The following is a 27,104-nucleotide window of genomic DNA, read 5'->3' as shown; positions in this document are numbered from 1 at the left end:
TTGTCTGAGTCTGTTTACATGAATAACAAGTTATTAAAAACATTTATTTCGAAACAAATAAAGAAGCAGCCAGGTTGAAATACTAACAGTGTATTTTATTTGCAACTGTACATGATGTGAGTTTTTCCTGAGAAAAGTGTTAGAAAAAAAAACAATTGTGAAAAAGGATCTTTGTTGGAAATTTATCAGGTTCAAACCGGCTGACCAAAGAGTCCAACTGATATCGCCATTCACCCAATAAATAAAGATGTCACTCTTAGTGTATTCACAGTATTCGAGTCTAAGTTGCCAATTGATTTGTAGTGTAAAAAATAAGCAGGCAACACCATTTGACTTCATATTCTATCCCTATAAACGTATTTTTAAAAAACAGACATCTTCAAGGTTATTTTTATGTTTTTTTTCTGCATCCAATCCACTTTCTTTTGCTTGTATCCAACAGGCAATGAGATAGAGGTTAAAATAGATAAAGTCTTTTTTTTTTAAATGACCTGTGGTATATTTACTGCTGAACATGTGGCATGTGTCTCCATTGTGGGCTCGCCAACGTGAAAACTGCATCAAAATCTAAGAGGAGCTGTTATATACACATTAAAAAAAAACATTTAACCTGCAAATGCTTATATTTTTCATTCATTTAGGGAAACTGGCCCCTCCTATGTGGGAGAAAAAGTTCCCCACATTTGATTCTTTAAAGCTTAATGATGACAATCGACAATAAAAAGATCCAGTACAAGCCAAGTCTGGGAAAATGACATACTACGTATAAATTGTAAATATATTATATCAAAAGCATGTTCAGACGCCACCAAACTCCTTCGAAACGATTTGTTTTAAAAACGGCTACTTTTAACAATGTAGTACTGTATTACTACAAAACATGTGGCGAGAGTGTTCTGAATCGTTAAAACTCCACGATGGCACCAGAACGTGGCGGCTGGACTGTGCATCGTCCACCATTTTAGTCTCTCTCCCTGTCTACCAACGTCCAGCTAAGGCGGCCGTGTGATCATCTTGAGGCGCGCCTGGTCGATGACGTCCAGCAGGTTCTTAGCGTCTACGGCCAGGGCGTGAGCCGCCATCAGCATCTGCTTTTTGTAGTCCTTCTGCAAGCTGACACAAACGGAACGCCGCGTTAAAACGGCGAGAAAAGTGGAAGCCACGCGGCTCTCACCTGGTCATGACGTACTGCTGCGCCAGCTTCATCTTGGCGATGAGCTCGGCCAGGTCCGAATTGAGCAGCTTTTGCGCCATCTCGATCTGATCGAACACAGGAAGGGTTTTCTGGTTTGACTTTTTTTTCAGCTTTTGGATTAAAAAAAAAGAGGGTAAACAGGAAACTGCGTTGACCTCTCTGTGGGTGCTGGAGGGCAGCACCGGGATGGTCTCGTCCACCGTAGCCAGCAGAGTCCTCAGTGCCAAACCCACTTCCTGCAAAATGCGCCCGCAAAAGCTCAGCGTCTCAGCGGAAGCCGCCAATGACGATACCGAAAGATAATGAGTCGAGGTTACCTTGACCATAGGCACGTACTCCTCGGGCGCCGCCGGCTGGATCCGGTTGGACATCTCGATGACGGATTTAACCAGCGCCGTCACGTTTTCGTACACCTTGTCGTTGGAGCGGTCCAAGTTGGCTGTGGGGGGTGGGCTGATCTCCTGGGGCTGTAACTGCGCCACCGGCAGGAGGAAATAATGTCAAAATTTTTGAAATGGTGCTAAAAAGAGAGCTGGACAAACAACTAGACAGATAAAACAAATAGAATCTACATGACGGGTTGGACTACTTCCTTTGGGAGGACCAGAAGTGCCAAAATTAAATAAACGGACTGCACCGTACAAAGTGGAAAAATTGGAAAAGTCATCTTGGACATGCATGAACAGGCCCTAAGTCCAAGGGTCATAGAGACCAGGACCAAAATCTGACCCCAAAAATGCTCCGGAGACAGAGAACAACAAGACCAAGCTGGGACTTTAGCTTCCAGGCTAACCAACATGGTGGGTGTTAAATTTGGCACTCCTGGTCCTCCCTAACATCTACGGCTAAAACGTATGTCTTACGCTAGCAGGCTAACTACTGACTCTACACACGGGTCACCTTACCCTCCATGGCTAAATAAGACGTCAGAGGACGGGGGACGGGGGAGAAAGCGAGGGACAGCACGTTAGCTCGAGTTAACGCCACGGCGCGCGATCGTCGACGTATGAACGGATTGTACCTTAACGCCCTCGTTGTAGCTGTCCACGGGGCCGGGGTGAGCGGGGGCGCCGGGGCGCGGGGGTTTCTTTGGTGGAGCCGTGTGTTCTAAAATAAATACATACATTTTCTTTTAAAAAAAACAGGGAAAAAAGAGGTTTCCATGCTTTGACGGGATCACTGTCTTTTACCTGGTTTGCCCACAGGCTGATAGATGTGCTGGCTTCCCCCCTGCACATGGAGAAACACACCCAAAAATAAGTTTAAAAAGGACCAATTTGAGACATTTTGTTGTGAGGTGCTGGCTAAATAAATAAGATACATGCGCGGGAAAATAAAGAAGCCAACGTGAAGCGAAATGACCGACTGACCGGCGCTTGGAGAGCCCCATCTTCTCTTTCGATGCTCCCTCGGCTGTTTCTGGGCTCGGTCTTCTGAAAAGACAAAAAAAAAAGATGTCTTTTAAGTACGTGATTAAACACAGTCAAATTCTCCCTCTTTTTCTTATGTACCATTTTGGTAAAGCATGCTTTAAAGAGTTGCATCCTAGGAGTAAAAATAAGCGTCCCAACTAGAAGCAAAAGAGATTTTAAAGGAGAAGAGGAAGAAGTTTTTATTTAGAGAGGAGGAGGAGGAGGAGGAGGAGGAGCCGAGACGCTCAAGGAAAAGATCCCCTGGATTTTTCCTCCCATTCTTTCCATCCGCTCCTCGGCCAATCCCGCTTCCTGTCTCGCCGCCCACTTCACTAACACTCGGCCCTGATTGGCCGACGTTGGTCGCCTTGTATATATTTAGACATGTGGTGAGCTTTCACGTTACCATGAAGCTCTCCTCCTGCTCCAGCCAGCGCTGGTCGTCTTCCATCTGCTGTTGCTGCATCATCAGCCTCTCCTCCATGAGAGCCTGACCTGTACATCCCGTGTCCTGGAGGAACGGAAAAAAAAGAAGTGGAACTACCCTTATTTTGGATGTCCGGTGCCTTGTAAAAACAGCCCCAATCAAATAATCCCAAAATCAAAATTTTTGGAGGCAACGTACCTCCACGTCGGAGCTCCACATTGCAGCATGTTCCGGCCTATGCTGATTCCAGGTATCATTCGTGGGGAAGCCGCCGTGCGCTGTCGACTAAAGGTGGACAGGAAAAAAAGAAATAAGGAGCTCATAATAATGATATAAACAATAATCACCATTGCGATAAGAAAGAAAGCCTTGATGCTGGGTGCATTCTGACTATAGCCAGATAAGTGATATTGCAGAATTTGGTCAAAATGTTCCTTGATCCTTTTTAGGTCAGCACCAAAGGAAATGCCTGCTGTCTGTTTGGATTACTGGTGATAGGTACTTCATTTCTGTCACTCTTGAAAATAATGCCGTGCTTAAGGTCACGCTTGTTTTACAAATGTGGCTTCAAGTTTCATTTTCGAGCTCAACTGCAAACGACGCTTGTCTTAACTGTATTTTTTTATGTAGTCTTTTTCTAGGTTAGGCATGTTGTATTGAATGTATGAGGAAAAAATCCTTCAACAATAGTATCAGGTTCGAACACTAGGTGGCTGTGTCCACCATGACATTCAGCGCAGTGGATTACTGATTTTATTATGACAGTTATTATGGATATGGTATAGGAAAAAGTATGGTAGGGAAAGGAAATAAAAATACAGATCAGGGCCTTTTCTTTTGTATCATATGATCTGGATTATCACCCCTTTTTTTCAACTTCTTTTTTTTGTATTCTAACTGATAGTTCGAATGACTGCCGCAAAATCTCATGAAAATCGAGAGTCGTGAAGAAGGCTCACCTGGTAGTGGTTATGTTGCGGACTGGAGAAGTAGCCGTCACTGGAACGAGGGCTGGGGTAACCTGGCCGACTCGGCTGCAGAAAGAAAACACCGATGCCACTGAATTTAGAATTTGAACAAAGACGACGTACAATAAATACTCTTACTTTTGGCGGGGCCTCGTCGGAACCTCCGGAATCCCAGGACACCGTGACCTGTCTTCTCATCTCCATCCGCAGTCTCTCCTCTTGCTGCATCTTTTCTTCCTCCAATATAGTACTGTTACACAAAGCCTATTGGTTCATTGTAGTCAAAGGGAAGAGATTGGGCTGTGTGAACTAGCCCAAAACTGGATCACGCTTTTTTTCCAAACGTCTTTTACGGCTCGATATAAAGCTAACTGACCTCAATTTCATTTAATTAGAAAATTATCAATAGCAGTCAATGAGCGAATCGTGACGGAAAATGACGCTTTACTTGAGCTGGGTTTTGAGTTCGGTGAATCGCGGCCGCTTGCTGGGGTCGTACGACCAACACTTGGTCATGAGGCTGTAAAGCGTGGGCGGGCACTGCGGCGGCATGGCCAGCCGCTCGCCGTTCTCGATGCGGCCGATCACGTCGTTGTTCTTCACGCCTTGGAAGGGCTTGATGCCGTACATCAGGATCTCCCACATGCAGACGCCTGCGGAGGGGATGCAAAAAATGACGACCAAATAAAGCCACGCCTCTTTTGGTAAGGCACAGGGGGACGGGCTCACCGAACATCCACACGTCACTTGCGGAGGTGAATCTTCGGAAGTTGATGGACTCTGGTGCCATCCACTTGATGGGAAGTTTGCCCTTAGAGGCTGAAAAAAGGAAGGATCGAAATTGGAGAAACTACAAAAATGCTTCTGGCTGGTAAACGTTGAATTTTCCAGCACCTTTGTAGTAAGAGCTGTCCTCCATGTAGCGGGACAGACCAAAGTCCCCCAGCATTACGCAGTCGATGGAAGACACCAACACGTTACGTGCTGCTATGTCCCTAAAAAAACACAAGATAAATGGCGTCAATAGTCAGTGAGTTGAACAATAGTTCGGTCTTTAAACGATTTGACTGCTAAATAGTTGCTGATTCTTTCCTCATCAATTATATGTTAGATGTGGTCAGTGACAAAATTGACATTGACGCAGCTACTTTCAGTTGAAAAATTCAGGATGATTTTTTAGGACATTTTGTAGTCACAATTTCTCAACAATCCGCGTCAACATTTTTTATTTTTTTAACCTGTGCACAAAGCGTTTGCTCTCCAGATACGCCAGCGCGGTGCTGAGTTGGTACGCGAACAGGATGAGCGTGGCCAAGTCCAGGCTGTACTTTCTCACTTGGAGGAAGGAACGCAGCTGCGCGCGAGGACAAAAAAAAAAGAATCAGTACAAATTCCAGCACAAAATGCTGTTGTAGAGTACGTGGGCGCACCTCGCCTAGCGTGCACAGCTCCATGATGATCCACACCGGATTTTCCGTGATCACGCCGATCAGCTTGACAATGTGAGGGTGGTCAAACTGCCGCATGGTCACTGCCAGAGCGAGTGGATATGGCACTGTCAACACGGTAAGCGTAAGTGAAATAGCTTTGCGGACTTACGCGCTTCTTGCAGGAACTTTTCCCGGACGCTGTCTGACGTGCAATTCTTGCACGTCTTGATGGCGACGGCCAAAGCTGGCTTGTCCTGCAAAAAAAATAGGAATTCAGTGGAACGAATGGCAATTAGAATTGTTTATGTATACCTACCGGGATGTTGTAGACTCCTTGGTGAACATCGCCAAATTGACCCTCTCCTATGCAGCGACCCAGTTCGATCCTGTCTCTCTGGATCTCGTAGTCCCGCGCTAAAAAGATGAACAAAACATATCATTTTTCAGTGCCATTGTTGTATAATAGACATCCTGTCCATTTGAACTGGGAGGTTTGCCAGCAATCATTCGCCGGCCATCCATTGGTGTCAATGGCAGAGAAAAGGTTAATAATAAAAAAATTAAAAAAACAACTAAAAAAATGTAGAAAATTAAATTTAAATACATTCAATCAATTGAACTAAATCATTTAGTTTAATTATTCTCCCTGTGCAATTATTGCGTAATCAAATGTGTCCACAACATCAACAATAGTTGAAAACTAAAATTCCCCCAAAATACACTGCACTATTATTGCATTGGAAAATAAAACATTGAATGGTTGAAAATGTAAAAATAACATTGATCCATTCATCGTTTTGAACTTTGTGTCACTCATAAAGATTTCATCATATGTCATTCTGTGCTCTAACTACTAATCAGAGAAGAACAAGAACCTTCAAGAAGGCATCAGAAAGCGAAAGCGGGAAAGCTTTTTAGCTGTTTTATTACCTTCCACTATTCCATAGGTCACTTGGTGGGCGATGGATGAGTGAAGGAAGGAAAAAAAAAGAGGAAGACAGTGCGGTGAAAAGCAAGAAAGAGGCAAGAAAACACATCATCATACTTTATTCCACGGGGATGTCATGCAGACACAGAAAATGCCTTTTTTTTAAGTTTGCTTAAGTAGAGGAAGCAGGAGAAACAAGAAAAAACGCACATCACTTCCACATCGTTTTTTAGGCTTACAGATCAACCCAAAAAAGAACAAGAGCATAAAACAGGCACTTACTGGAGGGCATGGTGTACGTGTCCTCTTCGTCAACTATTTCGGCGTAGTCATCGGTCTCTGGGGTGAGAATGAAACAGAGTGACTAACAAAACAAACTCCAGTAAAAAGAAGGGTTTAAAAAGGAAATGACTTGATAAGAAAGGGCTGCAGCTTACTGTAAAAATGCTCGCTGTTTTGGTAACTCCTGCCCAATGCGACACCCATACAGCTAAGCTTTTGCCTCTCTCTTACAAACACACGCAAATTAAAAAGCGACGCACACGCTGGCCCGGTGTCAGCAGAGTTTTTTCTTTTTTGATGGCGCGATGGCGGCGGAGAAATTAGCAGAGGCCAGCGAGAGTTCAGGAGGGGATAAACATAAATAAAAGAAGCGGGGATCCAGAAGAGATGTTTGGAAGAATTCACAACAGAATGAAAGACGAGGCGAGAGCAGGAGGAGAAGGAGGAGGGGAAGAAAAAAAGAGGGAGAGAGAGAGAGAGAGAAAGGAGGGAAGGATGGACAGAATCCATCCTAACCAGATGGTTGGTGTTTAAAATAAAGTCAGGGTGCAGACTCAGCTGTGAGGAACACGAGTGGAACATCTGCCGTCTGCGGGAGATTAGCGCCTAATTTGTCGGGTTTTTAACCTAAATTACGGCCGTTGATGGTATTTAGAGAGTCCGATGCATTTTAAATGGGAGGATAGATTTTAGCCTTCCCAGGCAAAATGGATGGCGGGCAGTGAGTTGAAGGGAAGTGCGTGGCATTGAGTTTAATAAAAATGGAGCAAGATTGAATTCCAAGTGGGGGTAGTATCAAAGGGATAGTTTTTGGTGGAATGGATATTAATTTGCTCCAGGCTGAAAATGTTGGCGTCAGGGAAAGTTTTGAAACAAAGAGCCTGTCAATTTGTGGTTTGTTTTTTTATGGGTTCATCTAAAAATGGTGTTAAAGCGAAGACTAATAGAAAAGTCGTTCGTCATTGATGTGCAATGACTAAAAGATCATTGGTACACGCAATAGGTAAAATAAAAAATAAAAAAACAACCCGTGACCCTTGTGAGGATAAGCGATGAGGAAAATGAATTCAAAATAGGACTATTACGATAAAATGCTAGCAGCTACTGAATTGTATTGTTTAAATGTTTTGATCTATAATTTAAAGTTACTGAAGCACTACAATGTTTTTCACATGCATTTTTGAGTTTTAAATGTATTTTATGGTAACGTTATTTTAAATTGTAGCATTTATTTTTACAAAGTAAATTTCAAAGTTGACTTTAAAAGATTTTTTGAATGGCAGTTTGTGTTATTTTTCTTTGGCTGTGACCACTGTTCCCTCTAAGCTGCGCGCGTGCGCAATTGCGCACTACTCTCGTCTTCTCTGCGCAGCAGAAATCCTATGGCGCGCAGTAAAAAAAAAAAAACGGATTTTTTTTTTTTTTTTTTTTTTTTTTTTTTTTTTTTTTTTTTTTTTTTTTTTTTTTTTTTACCCCTTTCTTCATGATGGGCTCGGTTCTAATGTCCAAAGAGCTCCAGTATTTGTATTTAATCATTAAACGCTGTTTTCGGCTGGATTTGACCGAATTTGAGAGCATTTTGAGCTGTTTGGCGAATGGACGTATATAGACGTTTTTTTGCCTCCATCGCGATATCATCACGACATTTTACCAAGGAATTCACTTCCCTGGGCTCGGTTCTAATGTCCAAAGAGCTCCAGTATTTGTATTTAATCATTAAATGCTGTTTTAGGATGGATTTGACCCGATTGCTGTCATTTTACGGCTCGGTTCTGCTACATCTGCCCGCCCAAGAGTGCTTATTCCCGGGCTGCCATTGATGGTAGACTAACATTGATTTTTACTATAATTTGGACAACACCGGCGGCGGGCCGGATTAAAAATCCTAACGGGCCGTATATGGCCCGCGGGCCGAGGTTGAAAAACTTGTACACACACGATCCGGGGGCGGGGCGAGCGCGCGAATCCCGTTTCGGCGAAACCTCCGTTCGGCCGAATGAACGTTCGGCGGAACGTCCATTCGGCGTCCTGCCCGTCTGTCAAACGTCCGTCGGCGAAACGTCTTTAGGCGAATCATCCGAGTACCGATGATGTCGCTCACACTGGTACTCAGTGCGCTCAGGGAGGTTGACTTTCTGCTCAGACCAACGAAAAATTAGAGGGAACATTGGCTGTGACGCATAATTGCTTTAATTGTGTTTCAAAATGCGATACTGGAGATTTAAAAATAACTTAGAAAGGGAAATGAATCATTCACATTTCATCATAACATAGTTTACATTAATTACGGCATACCTTATAATAAAGAAGCATTCCAGTGGCGGAAGAAAAAAAACCTAGCTTTTCAAATTCCAATCTTTTAATATGTGTGTGTTTGCCTGTTTTAGGCAGGAATGCTTAGCTTGAAACCAGAAAACTTCTCTCTCTGTACGAGTATATTTCAGTCTACGTGTGCATGTGTGTGTGTGTGTGTGTGTGTGTGTGCGCGTGAGGAGAGAGAATAGCTGTTGGAGAAATTCCCTTAAAGAGAAACGTCCCATTGTGGCTCTGGCGGTATGTCGCTCTTGTTTTTTTTTTTTGGGAGTACAGCAAAACAATTCATTGAAAAAAAGTTGACATTTTAATCACTTTACCATCCCCGCTAAGATCCTCTGCAGGGTCCCGAGAGCATGCAAGGAGGAGGCGAAGAAAGGAAGGGGAGATACAGAGAAAGAAAGCAGAGGTTAGTCTTGTCACAAAATGGCTGCCGTACAACCTGCAAAGCCAAACATGCAAGGAGTTAGTGCAGGCTCTGATAGATGCGTTAAAAAAAGCAGCTTCATGCAAGACAGTGGCAGGAAGATGCCACTGCGAGTTGAGCACGATGCAGTCTGCGGTTACTTGTAAATATTTGCACGAGCGACCGAGGTGAACGCCGAAATTCCAGTGGTGGACTTTAAAGAGAGACTAACATTCTCGTGGAACTTGCAAATGGTTTTCACGCTGAGTTAATCCCATTATTTCATCAATAGTCTTTCTCTCCCCAACTAAAAAATGTCAGTTTAAATTACTTCAATTCACACCCCAAAATGTTCCAAAAATTGTATTTATAGTTCACATCTGGTTTTTCAACAAATAATCAACAGGATGTGACCTGAAAATGCCCCTAAATAATTAGGAAAGGCTGAAATTAAAACTGCCTTAAAATCACTTAATTCAACATTATTGAATCATCTCATTTTAGATGCTTACAGAACGATAAGACAATCTTCCCTTGTTATTTTTCCCAAAATTGCCTTTCCAAGTATTTTATTCCTTATCCAACATGGTTGCTCAGAATTTCAAGGCAATACAAAATTCCCACCCGTCCGCCTGCATATCAAATTGTAAGCCGCCAGCTGAGAACATTGGGGGAAAAAGTCTCCACAATTCCGGCTGCCGTCCAGATTGATGGCTCAGTACGCGTCTGTCGCCCCGGCCGATAATCGCGAAAAGTCTCCTTACTTGGCAGTAAACTCGGTTCTGTCGCTTTAAATCAACTGGTTTAAAACACAGTTGAAATATTGAATTTGGAACTGCGGCACACTGTGACTTGGGAGTCAAAGCATGTGCTGAAGTCATCATTTTTCTGCGGTGCTGTGAAACTCTAGTACTGCTATTGAAACAAACTGCTACTTATCAATTACATATTGGGCGACTGTTAAGATACACTTTTTGTCATTAGCTCGTTTGCTGATATTGACCAGGATGTGACTCTTCGTCAATGGTAGCCTTCCCATTAAAATTGTCCCCATGTTTTTGATTCAATTCTGTTAGTTGAGTTATACTCTCTCATTTGCATGACAAGGAATACCATTGGGCGGCGAATCGGAACAGAAGACAAAGGGGAGGAGGAAACGTCGAGCCTTTGCCGGCTTGGGAGGAGAGGACGGCGCCGGGTCTTCGTCCAATCAGAGAACGAAAGGGATGCAACGCGGGAGGACCGGGTGAATGGGAGACGGATAGAGTGCAGATAGAGGCCGAGCGTGGAGGTAAACAAACACCACAGAGGAGACAAGACAGGAATAAGTGAAAAAACAGATGTAGGAGGAAATGGAAAAAGCAGAGGAGTCACTACGGTCGTACCCGAGAGAGAGAATGGGCAGCGTTCCCGCTTACCGGAGACGGAGATTGTTCTTACGCCGCTCTTGACTGCCTCCAATTTCTTCTCATGATTAGACAACCTAGAAATGGACAAACCAGTGCGTTGACAACACCAAAAGCAGGCAATTATCTCTGCCTTTCTGTGGCGGCTCGGGGAAGGGAAGAGAAGAGCGAGAGGCCAAGAAAAAGAGGAGGAGACTCGCGCAAGTGGAAACTATTTGGCTCCTTATTTGACCACACATGGGGTGAGAGAGAAAGGTACAGAAGAAAGAGAGAGATGAAGACAGAAAGATTTAGGGTTAAAGTCAAGGAAAACACTGAGTCATAAAACCTGGATAATCCAACTGAGGGATAAACACACTAAGATTTATTCAGATTTAAGTGAAGTGAAAACAATTGGCAATTATTTTATTTGTATTTTCTGTAAAAACTATACTTCCTTTTTGTATTTTAGTGTTGTTAAACAGTGTCATACTTTTGATAACACAGTTATGACTTCAAAATTCCTTTTAGTTTAAGGGACTTATTTAATGATAATTTTGATTTGCAGTTTTACTGGGTTAAAAAAATACTGAAAAAAATGAACATTAACAGTATGTTAAACTTTGTGTTAGTACTCTGCAACTTATAATTTTAACTTATTTACATGCTGTTGTTTTTTCAGAGGTTAAAAAAGGTGCCATGTATTTCAAAAGAGGAGTTTATTTTGGGGGGAGTTGCCTGGAGATTATTAAGGTTGAGACCACTACCAATGTTAAACTCATTGGAGCAAGTTTTGTAGTATAACTTCAAATTTATAAAAAAGGAACTTACTTTGGAAGGGATGGAAGTGCTCTCTCGCCCTCTGGAGGACAAAACACATAACAACAACTTACACTGAGAAGAGCTCCCCAATGGACAAGTTCAGAATTCAAAGTCATAAATTAGCATGTTTCAATTGGATACCTAAATCCTAATTCTCCACTACCTTTCTGAACTGTGATGATAAATGAGCGCGTTTCCATGGAGATGAGCCGACAGTAGCCATCAATGAGGTCGGCCAAGTTCTCAGCCAGGGTTAAAGAGGCTGTCGTCACGGTAAGAGGCTGCACGCAAGCACACAATAAAAGGGTCGTTATCATTACAGTGGTGCTTTTCAAACACTTTACAGCCAGTAGCATCTCTGAGAAAAGATGGCTCTCTGAGTACTACTACCCCCAGGGCCCACTTGAAGTCATTGGCTGCCATTGAAGGCGCTTACAAACTTTGGCACACCGCTAGAGGGGGCCGGCGTACGCACGGTGGTACTCGTACTCGTACGCCAATGTCCTACGGTAAAGGCAACGATACCTCGGCAGCTCCGGCGACATTGACTTGCAGCGTTGCTTTCCGGTCCTTCTCCTCCACAGCCGAGTACTGGATGGACTGTACTTGTGTGAAGTTCGCCAGATGGGTGGGCTGTGGGTTGGAAAAGACACGTATTATAGCACGGTTCCTTAGACAAGTGTGTCATCCGCTTGTTCAAATATACTACAGCGGGAGTTGCCTCCCTTTTGGTTGCGCAACAATATTAGTCACATTACTGGCAATTACATTACGTATTTGTTCCTCGGAATGCTTCTTCTGTACTAGTGTGGGTTTGCTCGGAGGTCTTGGTAAAGCAATATGTTGACTTGGACCTACCGCCGAGCCCTTGTCTGTTAAGTAGCTGATGCCTTCCTCAGGTCCAATCGCTAGCTCCACCTGGATCACCCAACTCGACTGAAATGAGACGCAAAATAGACACAGTCAACCTACGTGTATTTGTATTTTAGCGTTTGCTCATTTGCTTTCTCGCCAAAACACTCGCCCAACTCACCCCGAGAGCGCATTTGAAGCATTCCTTATCGTAGCGGTGAATGGGTGCCAAGATCTCGAGGAACTTGAGAATGCACTGCTCGTCGTTGAGGTTGGCCACCTGCTTGAACGTCTGCTGGATCAACTTACGAAGCGTCTTGGCCTGGAGGAGAATGAGAGAGCAAGTGCATCCAATTGCGTTAGCATCACCTCTAGAAACAGGTTACCTCAAGCATGGACAGATGGGCAGAAATCTCCAGCAAATTAATGCATGAGCATTGTTGTGCTACTTTAATTAGGAATGAATCCCTCACGGAGAGATACTTTCTAGAGTCACGTCAGTGTATCCAACCTTCCTGGGAGGAAACGTCTATAGCAGGATTATCACGGCTGCCTTGACAACAAAACAACTTCTTAAAAAGGTATGAAGATTTTTTTCTTTAAAGAGATCCAAAATTGGCGAACACGTACACACTAGCGCTCCCTGGAAGCGGGCTTTGGAATTGAAAAGGTTTTAAATCTGTCTAAAATGTCACTAAAGCTTTTTTTTTCTTTAGAGAAGCTGAAAACAAACCTGTCGTCGTGAATGGACTCCTTAGAAGGCTTTGACTACCCCTGACATCAGTCACCTTTTACTACCGTAGCCATCTGTTTTTATGTGGCCCTGTGCACGTGTGCACCGAGTGGAGTCCATTGAGGAAGAATAATCTCATTAAATGACTCCTTTTTTTTCACCCTTCCAAAGACATCCACACAACTGACAGCTGCGACCCCCTCGACTCAATCACCTCAAATCCAGGCGTGTGTGCCAAACAACTGCAGATGTTCACAACAACTTCTGGCAGCGGCGATTTAATCAGCCAAAGGTCTCAAAATCATGCGGAAGAGCGACAACGCCCACCCAGAAATCTGCATTCGAGTCTAAATCAAGCAATTTGTGGATATTTGACTGCACTTATGGGTGCCTCGAGGAGGGGAGGGGTCTTTATGTTGCCGTAGTTGTGAAGAGGAGTTAAAGTAGTGGGCAGCTGGGTTTTGATAGGCAGACGGGGAAAGGACGGGGGCACCTCCCCCCTTTTCTCCTCATTGTTGGAAAGAAAAAGTGGGTTTAAACCTGACCCGGAGGTTGCGCACGAGCGCTCTGCGGAGCATCTGTCTCCCCCTCGCCAGCCCACGCGAGCCCCTTTTAGGCCTTTCCTAACACACCCTCCCTATAAAAGTGTGCCGTGAATTTATAACTGACACTCCCTCTCATTATGCTGACACACACGCCAGCTAAATCAAGGAAATTAAAACAAAAAAAAGTTACATTAGATTTATTATATTGGGGTTTGCAATGAGAAAGGGGAAGCGAATAATCCCAAAAAATGGAATGATTGATAGAAGAAAATCAAGCCTAATATGCTAGACATTACTTTGGGTCATTCCAGAACAGCACAGAAATTCCAGAGTGGTGAGTTTTTATTGTAGTCTGGGGAAATGATAATAGGCGAATTCATGAATACTAGTGAAGCATAAATATGAATGTGATGACTGTGGTGCTTTATTCTCACCTTGACTGAATCCAGCAGGTCTTTGGGGAAAAAGCGTCTCAGGCCGACATCCTTCCTGCGTACAAGAGATAAGACAACGCGGGTTCGTGGTGAAATGCTGTAACTATTGGCAGGAATGTTAAATGTTGCTATCTGATCTGAGCTGGCTTGCATGCGTAAGGGCGTGTGGGAAAAGCACAGTGGGAAGCAAATAGCGATGTGGCTGACTTATTGACCAAACGGTTTAACTTGCTAAATCAAACAAAAAAAGTTCTACTTGTTTATGGCCATTTCACGAGTGAAAGAATGTCAACAAGGTATTGGTTATTCTCAGCGAAATAAGAGGGCTATATCTAATGATGTCATTAATTTTAAAGGGAAATTAATCTTACAAAGTAATGTAAAATACCCGTGAATCCCGTGTGAATGTCGGAACGGATAATGACGGGTTCCTGAGAAAATCGTTTATTTTTTTTATTGTCCAATCGGTGTCACGTGCATCAAAAGTACTGTATTTTAGTATTATTGCAAAATTACACAGTGGCTAATTTTTCTTGATGACGGGAAGGAGCAAAATGGCACCATACTGTTAGCGTAATGGATAATAACGAGCATGAAAATTACTTTAGTCTTATTATTAGGGGAGAACATCATTTTATATTTTTATAATGAGGAATGTTTTACTTTAAACATCATCACCTAGCAATTAAAACCAGTTTTAAAGCAACCAGGATCATGGAAAGATTGTATTTGACTTTGAAAATGTCACTTTATTTTTAGCTAGCTAATTCAAAAGTGATCAAATGTCTTAGGCTGGCAATATTTTGCCCCACAGTCATCTCAAAAGAAAATATAGAAAATTGTGACAGGGTCGCAGAAATGGGGAGGAGGAAACAGGATATGTAATGACTGAGCATTCTTTCTCAGTTCAACGGCGATCTCATTAGGGCTGAAAGGAAAGACTACGGCAGAATCGGGCAGCTCATTAGAATCTGAGCCGAGCGGCCTCGTTAAGGCGCTCGCTTTGTTAGCGCTGGCAGTCTAACCGCTAGCAGATTGCCCTATGGAGCATGAAGCAGTTTTGTCATCATGAATAATTGCCACATTGAACGTGAAAAAAACATGAAATGCGTGGAACCATATTTGGGATGCAAAACATACTAACTAACAAGACAAAGAAGCTGATGTATGTAGAATCATTGCTTGGCTGGAGGAAGGACTCAAAAGTACTTACTCAAGTAGCTCATAGTTGGACTTCTTGTCCAGGGCATTTCCTCTCATCTCTTTAAAGAACCTCCTGCAAATCAGAGGAGAGCACATCTGCCTTAACATTAAGTCATCGTCGTACAACAGCAGGGTCTCAATCTGTCATTGGTCTCGGAGGAAATTGATTCGTTTAGTACAGCTGCACCTTCTAATGGAATCCCGTAAAAAAAACCTATTATTGCATCAATAATATTATCATTCCAAAAGCAATGGATCATTAAACAACACCTAACCTGATTTCCAGGCATCCCAGTTTCAGGGCCACATCTTGCTCCACTTGATCCCCGTTCTGTGCCATATAGTCATTTTTCACCTGGAGGCCAAATGGCAATTATAAGCAATGTTCGTTGAAAAAGCAGTGAAACATATTGCCAAGCGACAAACGACACACAAACAGCCCTGCTGACCTAGATGACTTCAAGGCAAACAGTCTGCAAGCCGCACCATATGTTTCATGTTGAAAGATTGAATGCGTGTGTATACACAATGTTTTTGCAAGTCTGAGTGTGTGTGTGTGTGTGTGTGTGTTTGTACCTGGTGGTAAAAGTAACTCAGCGTAGGTTTGTCTTCCCCGAACTGCTGCATGAAGGCTTTTGGGAGGTATCGGATCCTCAGTTCATACCTGCAGAGAGCAAATGAAATTGGCAAATCGGGCCGTACGAAATATTAAGGATTGGGGTTACGTCATGACACGAGCAGAAAAGAGCTGTTGACTCAGTCAAACAAAAAGGGGACATCTGGTTCCCTTTCTTCTTCTCCAGCCACAGTGCAAAAGGTCCAAAACATACAATAGCGTTAGGAGAGAGCGCCACAATAAAAGTGATCCACGAGGATTTTAATAGCGCACAACAGACGGGTCCCCTGGATTTTTCATGAGATCTCCCCAGTAAATCACTCCTCCGGCTTTTCCATTCGCCACGGGCACACGGCGAAAGGAAGCGAGCTGTGGCTTTGTCAAAGGGTAACATAAGCTCGCCGCGTATTTTCAAGAGTTTTTCTTTACGTAGGGCTTAGCCGCATTCTCCACAGAGGGACAGCTCATATTAATCTTTCAACTGTATTGTGTAACAGAAGCTCCTTGCGCATTAAGTCCGATCTCAACGTGAAAACTCGCTGACCTCCACTCCTCGTTGGGGCGCGCCTGTTCGTATTTCTCGCGGACGTGCGAAACGCCCATGTCGGGATGAAGCCAGTGCACTTGGTCTCTCGGTTGGCCGCTGATGCTGAGACGCAGGCCGAAACACGACGTCCAGCGCACCTTGTGGATGTCCAGGATCTTCTGGATAATTCCCTGTGGACAAGAAAAGCCGGTAACGGGACATCTAGTGGACTTTTATTGCTTCAAGAAATATCAGCACTGTCAAAGTGTGGACAATAGGCAATTTACGATTGTTTTGGAGTTATCTAGTATAATATAATCATTTTATACGCGTGCCTGTCTGTGACTTCGACAAATTGAAGATGACGTTCACATCCGAACAAGCTGCTAGACATCACATGCACATTAAGGCTCACGGGAGCGTGCGTGTTGCCATGTAAAAAGCAGGCAGAGTTGAAGAAGTGGGGGAAGTGACCCAGATAAAGAAAGTATTGCTATTTTCCGCCTTGTAGTTTGGAGTACAGTAGACTTAGAACTCACCCGAACGTCCGTGGCGTCCCCATATCGGATGTTGGAGGACCAGCTGCTGAGTTCAGTGTTGGTCTCAAAGTGGTGGAAAACCTTCAAGACCCTGTCCACTGATCCGCCGACGATACGGTCCGACGCCCCGGCGCTGAGTCTTGACTTGGCGCTGTCGTCCAGAAGGGCCTGATTGAGGTTGGGGTCCGTGTAGGGCGTCGCCATGGTCTTCCCTGCTGACACCGCCGCCGCTAGGTGTCTGTCATATTCTGCAAAACAAACAAGATTCCCCACATTGAGATGATTTGAGCTAAGCCAAGGCTCATCCACTCAATGAGCGAAGTAAGACAATGGACTACAGGCGGTTATTTTTCCTGAAATTGACACACTTCCTGGAATTAAACTCATCTGGGAATGCCTCCTGACGTCATCAGTGCGCCTTGAATTGACCGAGGGAACACGGACAATTGACAAAGCTTTGGAGTTTCCAAGAAGGGACCCAAAACATGCTCATTTCTGACAAGAAAACTCTCGTAGTTGAACCAAGCGGATGGTTGCCCTACCTCGGCCCCAACACAAGGGAAAGGGGCTGCAGCCGCTCATCGCCACGGAAACACATGTCAACCCCTGCCCGCCACGTCCGTTGCCGCCGAACACAGACGGACAGCTGGTGGCCTCGCAAACACGCATGATGCTGCGCCTCGTCCCTCACCAGAGGGATGTAAACAAGCGTGAGCTATCCGCCGCTTTGTGTGGCAAATCCTTTCAAAGTTGGAAACTCTGACCGTGTCACATTGAAGTCCTTAGCCTGGGATCCCCATAGTTCTCTTCTCCACACCCCACGACGGCCCCCTTTTCACTTTCGACAAGCACGCTGTTTGTTATCGGGCCGTCCCTGCCCCATGCCTGCGCTCCATAGTTACACCGTTGCCGTGGAAGTGTGCCGCGAACGTCGCTTGGCAGAGAACTCGGATGGGTCCGACCAGCTCTCCGAAGATCATTTGCGGCGAAAATAATCCAACTTTTTTCAGGCCCGTGGACGTTCGATGGGAGAAACCTAAAGACAATTAGCGAGGAGCCGATGGAAAGTCGTCCTCTCGTTCCGCGGTGCGCGGCGAAAGAGGGCGAGAGATGCGGGGACGACGGGGAAGGCTGCCATTGTCTGGCGGAAGAATGAGAGGAAAAGGAGGACAAACGCGGCACGGGTGAAAGTTGAATGGGTACTTGGAGAGAGGCGAGAGGAGGAGCAACATGCTAATTCACTGCTTGGCTTCTTTGGATATGCCCTCCTACGTTTTTCAAGTCAAGTGTTTCCCTTTTTCTGGCTGTCAAGTGCTGCTCTGCCAAGCGAAAGTACAAAAATGTACAACACCTAAATATAAAAGTGTTGTATTTGCGCCCCAAAATGAGCTTGACGCCACGCATTAATTTGTAATTAGCACACAGAAGGATGGACTCAACAACGTTGAATATGAATAATATGCTCCACTGCTTCTGTGACTTGTTGGTCTTTGCCTTCGAGAAAGGAACCTACGTTCTAATTATACATCTATTTGTGGTGCGTTGACCTCTGAGTAACGCCGCAAACAAATGACTTCCTCTGTTCTTCGTCAGGGGGAATCTTTGGGGGTCACTTCACCCCCAAGCCTGAAGCAGCTGTGTGATAATGATCATAATATAAGGAAAGTGTGTGTGTTGGGGGTTGTCACTCACCTGTGTAGTAGGCAATTCTGGAGATATCTAAAAGACAAAAAAATAACGCTTGTTAAATCACTGAGTGAGCTACAGTATAGAATGCTAAAATGACAAACAAAAAGCTCCCAAACTCCCACAGGAAGTACAGAAGTAGTCTTTTGGGTACTTGACACCCTGTTAAAGTGAAACGGATCCAGAGTCAGGTTAGAGGATAAGTGCTTGAGACAAGCAGGTCTACACAATACTGCCACCCTGGCATATACACACATAAACACACACTCCCGAGATTGGAGTGAAATGACAGAAGGGGGTCATCAGCAACGGTGACGTAATGCAAAGTAAGGCCACAGAGAGGAAGTGCCGACCGGGGTCGTATAGTTTATCGAGCGCCACGGTGGAATATGAAACCAGTGTGTGCAGGAAGGGCCTTTAGTCATCGATATCTCCTACTGTATGACTTTTACGATCCGTACATTTTGCTTTTAATGCACATTTCGCAACACTTCCCATCATTCATTTGTCGTTGTCAAAGTACAAAATTCTACACTCGAATAGAAACATTTTTTGCCAAGATCGACAGAAACTAACCCAATAATAAAGCGTAATAAAAAGTTACAAAGCAACTTCCCAAGTTTGCTTATCTTTACAAGGGTCAAAGATGACCTACAGAGACATATTTTCTCTCACTTTTTGAAAATCGAAAAATAACTACACACCCAGAAAAAACCCAAACAGCCTGAATAAAGCATTTTTTTAGTTCCTACGTATTTATTTTACCCAAAACATTTTCCTAACATTTTAATCATTGAAACAGTTTTTTTTCTTTGTAGAAAGACCCTAATCCTCCTTTTGATTCTCATGTCAAGTCCTAATCAATTTTAATAAGTAAACAATGAATGATGTGCATTTCAAAAGACAGCTTAAAAAATCATGTGTTTTAAAGTCTATATTATAACATCCAAAACAAAAAGACACTACCATCTGTCCCTCTGATGCTGAGCTCCATGAAAAATGACACACTACTACACATCATTTTCTTCCTTGCAGTCAAAAACGGAGTTTCATTCTATCTATTTTTTTTCATCGCATTAAATAAGTATAGTCCGCCTCACTGGCTCGTGTTGATTCTTGGCAGGAGGCGTGCAGGTTGCGTCTACCACCCTGCGGACGACAAAGTGTTACTGGAGCATGCAGTCTACCATTCAACAGCATTACGCTTGAGGCAACGAACACACCTGCCAATGCAAAACACAGCAGGGATGCGTGAAAATCAAGCCTTTTTTATGCAAAGTGAAGCTGTGACTTATTGACAAGACGTCGATGAATAGACGTTTTAACGACTCAATAAAATGAGTGGATTTTTTTACTCTGTAAAGTCGGACGCTAAAGTGATCCACAAAAATTGTAGTCATTTCTTCAATTCTAATGAATCGAGTTAAGATAACGATCAACGGAAGGCCGAATCGCCGCACGTGAAATACAGATAAAACCTGCATGCATAAAACATAATAGGGTCATGTAAACGCGTGAGCGCTTGAGAGCGTTTATCTGCAAAAGCACACGCGCTTACTCGTGTGTGCAGCGATAACGTGTTAACTCGGGTGAGCACGCAGGACTGATGCGTCATGTTTTATTCAGCATTGATCTGGGATGAGAAAAACACAGCTTTTTTTTAATGATATTGACCTTTTGATATAGTAAACCAGCTTCATGTGGTGTTCTAATTAAGATGGTTGACTTTTGAGTTGTGTTAGACTAAAGAAAAAGCTATGCACATGAAATGAATTCATATCATCCCGCATTTTTTCAAACCACTTATTAATCTTTTATCGGGAACTCATTGCTTGCCATCGACGACATTAGACGTCCAATCAATGGCACTGAAAGATGCGCAGTCAAAGTCTCTCCTCCCAGCTTAAGTTGACATATGTCATTTTTAATGGCAGGCAAGGACTTAATTACTAGGACATTTAAAAAAAACTTTAGAGAGTTAAATGTGGGATATAAACCAGAGTATTTTTTCTTATGGGTCATTTGTATACCCAATCTTAATGGCGTGGCATACGTACGTGATACAATTAAAATTTTACGTCCACGTATGGTGACACAGTTACATTTTGTTAATTAACCCAAAATAGTCACTTGCTCTATAAAAAGTTAAAACTCCAGTTTGACTTTTGACTTCTATCGTGCATCACAGAAGAAACAATAAAACTAACTATAAACACAAAGCTTAGTTCATAAGGCCCACAAACAAAATGGCGCAAGCAGAAAAACAAAAATACATTATGCCTACACACAAGACAAAAGCGTCTCTAGTCTATGTAAGGATGCCCAACACAACCCTCTAATTTCACATCCATACCCACGCTCCAACACATAACTTCGCACACACCCACACGAGCGCACACTTGAAGCCTTCACTGTACGTGCACTTGACATTTAACACACGGCTTGATCAAGAGGAAAGAGGATTATGTCACCTTTTTAAATTATCTTTCCACTGTATGCATGCTTGATTGATTTCATTCAAAAGTGGCGCTTGTACCGTATCAAAGTGTCAACACCAGTTCTTACAAGTCGCAATTGTGTCTCGCCGTGTTACTCCAGACCGAACACTCCGGCAAATAGAAAGTGACACATCCATAAAAAAACATCTATAACCTTACCATGGTATAAACCCTCCATTTAGAGTCCAGAAGGGATGAAAAAGATGAACGAGGTAAACCCCCGGCCAAGCAAATGAAAGGAGGCTAAACTGGGAAAGCCCAAATCCCAGCCGGGCTTCTGTGGTCAATGCGTCAGTTTACAAGCCGGCCGTCTCCTTCCTTCCTAATCCCTCGCTACAACTACTACAACTACTGCTACACTAACAGAGAGGGAAGGAGAGAGAGAGAAAGAGAGGGAGCTCTAAGGGGGAGGGATGTGAGTGAGTGGATGGTGGAGGAGGAAGAAGGGGGAGGGGGAAATCTTTGTCCTGCAGGAGAGGGATGAAGGGCGAGAGGCTGCCAGATGTACGTGTCGGTTGACAGTAGCGGGATGGGGACTAGAGAAATGTGTAAAGTAGAAGAAAAATGGCAATTAAATAAAGACTTTACATTGAAGTGCTTGAAGAGTTTAGGTTGGGCTCAAGGCTTTGGTTTCAATCTTGGCTATGGACTTCCTGACTGTACCTTTAGCCTTTAAAGAGAAGTCCAAATATTGCTGGTGTGCTCTTCCCCTCCAATCCTGCAGGGGGCAATAATGCTTATTACAGGGTGTTTCATTTCATTTCAAGTGGACAAAATATTTCAAAGAACTTTAAACTTTACAATTCATCCTACATAGTTTGACCGATAAACGTCAATCAAAACTCAGATTTCCTTACGTCACTCCCCAAACTTGCATTTTTCCTATTTTTTTCATGCCTTGCAATTTGTAAGGAAACCAAACAAATCTTTGTGAAAACACGCACGTGTGTCTTGCCTTCGGCCTTTCCGCCGTCTGACACAAACACCACCCGAGGGGCTACTCCATTAGTCATAATGTGACATTCTTCATTGCCTGAGTGAACAGTGTGTCGCTCCTGCTGTTCGCTTGACTGCCTAATTCTATACAGTTTGATCACAACATAGGCAGGAGTGATACGTAGTAAATATTCATTATGTTAAACGGGGCTCATGATGGCAGACTGTGAATTTGACAAAAGTCCAAAAAAAGTCCTTGTCGTCTAATAAAATTGAAATATTTGTGGTCTGACCCAAATGAGCCTACTTGGCATTTGTAGAACATCTAGTGAGTAATTTACAGTCAGGCTACAAATGATTCATACGTTTTCTACTGCACACATTAGGGTTGCCAGTGAGCTTCAGCCCATTCTGACTGACTTTGGGGTACACCCTCAACCATTTGTAAGGCACGAATACTGTGGACAACCAGGCATCCATTTGGGGGAGGCATTTATCCATCTTAAGTAAATACAAGCACCAAGTACGTATAGCACACAAACAACCCTAAACACAACTGTAGTACTATATATGTTCTGTGTCTCAATACATTGTAATTGAATGAGACATAGTGGAGACTCTGGTCTTAAACCCAAACATACGCACACTGGGCTAACAGGCCAGAAGGCAAGACTGGAGTTGCTCAAGAGTAAAGCAGATTAATGGAGCACCAGATTAGTAGGCCAAGATGAAACACACGCAATCACACACATCCCATACGATGCTGACTGCGTTTACTGAATGGACCTAATAGTAACAATGCCCTCTAGTGGTAAGGCAATTTAAATGAGGGTCTCGAAGAATCTCCAATTTTGCTGATTCAACCAGTTTCCCGCTTATGTATAGTTAAAAACAATTACATTAAAACGGGTTGGAACCGGTTGGAAGAATGGAGAATGAAGACCCGCTGCTCAATGAACCTTTGTGTAAAAGGACAGTGTTTGCGGGTGACTCATCACGCAGCCAGACACACACAAACCCTGACACGCACATACAGACGACGTGGTATTTTACCCATGTCTGACCTCAGCCGGCCGGTTGTGTCTCGGGCGGTCTCGACACGTGTGTGATGTCATGACGCTGGCTTACCTCCAGGTATTCCACTGAAGATGTTCTCTATGTATTTTGACAGGGTGTGTGTGAAGAGACAAAATGAGATCATCTGGTTGGCCCAACAGATGCTGATGTGGCAAACTGGTGACAATGCTGTTCTTTTGTAGAAAGTACAAAAACGAAGATCCACTCAGAGGTGACATAAATATTGGGAAATATCATTTCTCACTTGCATACCTGCATGTCTGAGACGTATCCTGATTTTACAGTAATCCCTCGATTATCGCGTCTTCACTAATCAGTGAATTCGCATTTTTGTCTTTTAAAGTTCATAGAAATGTGAAAATCCATGCTGAAACCCGTAAGCAGAAGACACTCTTGCTCTAAGACTCAGCACTGAAGAATTAAAACAAAGTTATAATAATGCTGATCCTACTTTGCCATTTTTCAATTGTCGTAGCCATGTCCGGTCTACATTAACCGTGATATTCGAGGGATTACTGTACTCAACTCTCAATTGTATTCATAGCTTTTGTAGGACAATAGCTAGAGACAGCAGGGAAGCCTTAAAACTTTTTACCCCCACTTAACAATAGGCAGCAAAAACATAAACATCCTCTTAAAATAAGAGGTCTCGTTGCTTTAGGTTCTCCCATTCATATTTTCAAAATCCGCCATCTGAAAGCAATTTGACAATCAATTATCCTTTTCCACTCCTTGTCTTGTATTTCGCTTTTTCCTACTATTTGTCTTCAGTCCAGCGCTCTTTTCTCCCCGTCTATATGACAATGACTTCTTTCTTTCGTCGACGTGTAATTACGCCAACTGCTGCCGCCATCTCACACGCACGCAAAGAGAAGGCCAAATACTTTACAAGATGTTTGCCTCCCTGTTTTTGCAATACAGCAGCCAGGCCTACATCCTATTGTTTCCGTTACGTTTTTTGGGGGGGTCCGCACTCGCTCCAATTCCATTCATCATGAGCTGATATTCAGCACATCTTGATGACTTGAGTATAGCTCTCTCAAGTGTCATCAAACTGCCACTAAGGGGCCTCAGGTGAGAATCAAGGAGATTTTTTCAAAGTTTAAAGTTGGGTTCAATTGCCAAGAAAAGCTAGCGTTTATTTATTAGGCCAGAATGCTGTGATTTTTGCTTCCCGAGGCAGTTTAAAATAAGCAATCGAGAGATTTGGAGATGATTCAAGTGTCTTTTTGTGCATGCGTCCGAGTATGTGCGTGTCCCCAGGGTTCACGGGGTTATTACCGATGATGTCATTTCCTGCCATTGTGGCAGAATGCAGTCTCCCCTGCACACAATTTTATCTACATACTTTGTGAAGCTTTTTTTTATAACCCGAGACCATAACATCCTCCTTTTACATAAGAAACACTTGTATTTTTAACCAATTAAATGTGCACGCAACCTATAATAAGGACACAACCTTATTCAGGCACTCAGCATTCCTTCTCACACACTAGCGATTACTATCATAGTGTGTGTGATTCACGCTGCACTAGACTGCTGCCTTTGTCACTCTTTTGTCATTCTCTCACCTAATTACTTTCCCCAAAAATGAATGGAATGCCAAAATCAGGGGACAACCTGATTGGTAAGACACGGACAACTGGGACACGGGTTTTCTACAGGGGCTGGTGGAAGGATCTTTGAGAGTAGTCAAGTGTTTCTATAAATACAAGCACTGCTCTACAATTTACACACATACACTCACACGCCTGTATTAGCCAGCTGCAGCCAACCGCATGAAAAAAGTCAAATCAGTTAGCCGCTGACAAAAGTATGACAGATGCTTACTTTGGAACTTTACAAACAATCCTAAATTCGAAGCGGCCTTAAATTATAATGCCTTGATGATACCTTCAAAGACCAACAAATCAGAGGCATTTTGAAATTCAACCACAATTTCACGAAAACCTTTAACCACCAGACTGAAAACTATTGTACAGAATTGCATAATGACGCAGGGGCATCAAAGAGCTAATGCGAAAATGAGAAGAAAAGCAAACCATTTCCTGATTCTCCTTATCTTTCAGACATCTGCAAAGGGTGCGTCGTGTCACTTTTTGGGCATATTTTGTCTGAAATCCAATGGTTTAAACATTTCTTTAGTAGTCTGACTTAAAGAATTATAAGGAAAGTAATATTAAGAAAAAATATTATAAGGACAGTGTTCAGAGGCTGCATTTGGAGTGGAGACTGCAGTTCATTAGCATTTGCTTGCATCTGGAATATGAAATAGTTACGCTACACCCAGCGCATCAATAATGTGACACTGTTACTGATTTAAAATAATCATCCCAGTCCCTGCTTCAACGGGTAAAGCATACTCCTGAAGTTTTTTTAATGAGCAGGCAGGTGTGGAAGAGGGTCTCACCATCCTTGGCTGTTAAATGGTTGTAAGACATTGTCATGACCAGCAAATTCCTTGTAGATAGATGGTGGTGTAATAGTACTTTTGTTTTAAGATATATAGACATGAGTTGTGAATGTAACAGAAACTCAACAATTAGCACACAGATTTTATTTGGATTTGTCTCTAACCTGGTTGCTTGTCAACTTACCCCTGGTTCAATGATGGCTCAAATTTCCTGTCATTTAGTTGCTATAGTAATGTAATCAATGTTATTAACTCCACATGCCCCTTTACAAATGTATATCGATTCCGTTTTATATAATCTACGGAAAATGTGAATAAATGAAAAGTATTGTTTTACAAGCTTTCTATAACACGCTTGTGAATAAGATGAATACTACGGAATTAGTATTTTCAAACAAACAAACGAAAAAATCACATAAAATCTTAACCCAGGTAGTTTAAATCCATTTTGTAATCACAGGAAGGTCATATACTGTATTCTGTAATAGTCATAACTTATCTTTGAAATACACGACCGAAGTTCTCTCGAAGAAAGTTTATCTTAAGATGACCCAAAGTGATATGAATTCGCTAAATTTATAATGTTTTTAGGTATAGTAAAGTTTGGATAATAATGCTACTTTTATGGACTACGAAGCACCTGGGACGGAGATTTAGGCGCCCCAAACTGGGTTAATCCATTCCGAGTTGAGGTAACGCTACTCCATGTGACTTTCCAATGCCACCAGCTCTGGCGCTCAATTTACCTAACTCAACTTGGGTGATATTAAAAGCAAATTCTACTTATTTCATACTTATATTGCGGTGAAACACTGTTAATAACCGAGAGTTGAAGCAACGAACCGACGCACCCCATCATTTCCTTTTCGCTCCCGAAGTACAGTACAGTAACACCTCCCCGAAAAAAAGGAGTACATAAACAGGAAAAAACGCTTTCTTACGTTCTTCTGGAGGTTTAGGTTAACTTGAAAAGCCGGTAGAAGTTACAGGAAAGCCCTCTAAATCAACCCGAAGTAGTTGTCAGCGGTGTTTTATCAGTCCAATCTTTCTCCAGTCTTGCTCCAATCTCGTCCCCGCAATGTTTCTCCCTCTCCGCCCCTTCCCTCGCTCCCAGTTCGGCTGTTCCTGCTTCCCCTCCTCGCCCCGTCCACATCCAACATTCCAACATGGCCGCCTCTGATTACAGCGAAATTGCCCAGCTCCCCTCACCCCCACCCCCATACTGGAAATTAATAAAATTATACGTATATATATTTTTTTGTATTCGTTTGTGCCGGTTTGTGTCTCACAATAACTTTCGTCTGTCCCGTTATGGTAATTGAAATATTAGAAATTCTTTAATAAGTCATTCAGAGTTCAGTTTGTCCAGCAAAATGTTGTTTCTGTGTGTAACAGTGGTCAAGGTTAAGTCATAAATCGTATGTTAATTAAGTAATAGTTACATAAAATTTGGTCAAAGTATTGTTTTCGATTATTTA

At 43.1% G+C, this 27,104-nt stretch overlaps 1 protein-coding gene and 1 long non-coding RNA gene across 14 annotated transcripts; one reads left to right on the top strand and one right to left on the bottom strand.

Moving 5' to 3' along the window:
* Positions 1-74: 74 nt before the first annotated feature.
* Positions 75-26,719, bottom strand: LOC144066748 (focal adhesion kinase 1-like). Of its 13 annotated transcripts, none has more exons than XM_077590045.1 (37): positions 26,568-26,719; positions 21,864-21,918; positions 18,709-18,735; positions 17,017-17,264; positions 16,496-16,668; positions 15,912-15,999; positions 15,611-15,690; positions 15,346-15,408; positions 14,133-14,187; positions 12,602-12,742; positions 12,427-12,504; positions 12,094-12,201; positions 11,732-11,849; positions 11,578-11,608; positions 10,780-10,844; positions 10,475-10,561; positions 9,276-9,293; positions 6,643-6,699; positions 6,363-6,383; positions 5,749-5,846; positions 5,602-5,686; positions 5,433-5,533; positions 5,241-5,356; positions 4,897-4,997; positions 4,732-4,821; positions 4,451-4,655; positions 4,141-4,252; positions 3,994-4,068; positions 3,233-3,319; positions 3,014-3,118; positions 2,566-2,628; positions 2,386-2,425; positions 2,217-2,302; positions 1,513-1,668; positions 1,351-1,431; positions 1,175-1,260; positions 75-1,113 (listed from the first exon to the last, which is right to left on the bottom strand). In XM_077590045.1, the coding sequence occupies exons 4-37, from the start codon at positions 17,218-17,220 to the stop codon at positions 993-995; spliced, it is 3,195 nt and encodes a 1,064-aa protein (XP_077446171.1). In that variant the 5' UTR covers positions 17,221-17,264; positions 18,709-18,735; positions 21,864-21,918; positions 26,568-26,719; the 3' UTR covers positions 75-992. The 13 variants fall into 13 exon arrangements, with proteins under 13 accessions (XP_077446171.1, XP_077446160.1, XP_077446162.1 ...); XM_077590034.1 differs by lacking the exon at positions 21,864-21,918 and adding an exon at positions 17,559-18,052; XM_077590036.1 differs by lacking the exon at positions 21,864-21,918 and adding an exon at positions 17,559-18,052 and having other exon boundaries at positions 2,566-2,625.
* Positions 8,816-11,193, top strand: LOC144066749 (uncharacterized). Its single transcript, XR_013297707.1, has 3 exons — positions 8,816-9,195; positions 9,289-9,364; positions 10,469-11,193. It is a non-coding gene; the product is annotated as an uncharacterized LOC144066749 (long non-coding RNA).
* Positions 26,720-27,104: the final 385 nt, after the last annotated feature.

Source organism: Stigmatopora argus, chromosome 21 (genome assembly GCF_051989625.1).
Source record: "Stigmatopora argus isolate UIUO_Sarg chromosome 21, RoL_Sarg_1.0, whole genome shotgun sequence".
NCBI lineage: Eukaryota > Metazoa > Chordata > Actinopteri > Syngnathiformes > Syngnathidae > Stigmatopora > Stigmatopora argus.
The sequence above is the reverse complement of the archived record's forward strand: the minus strand, read 5'-3'. Positions and strand labels throughout refer to the sequence as shown.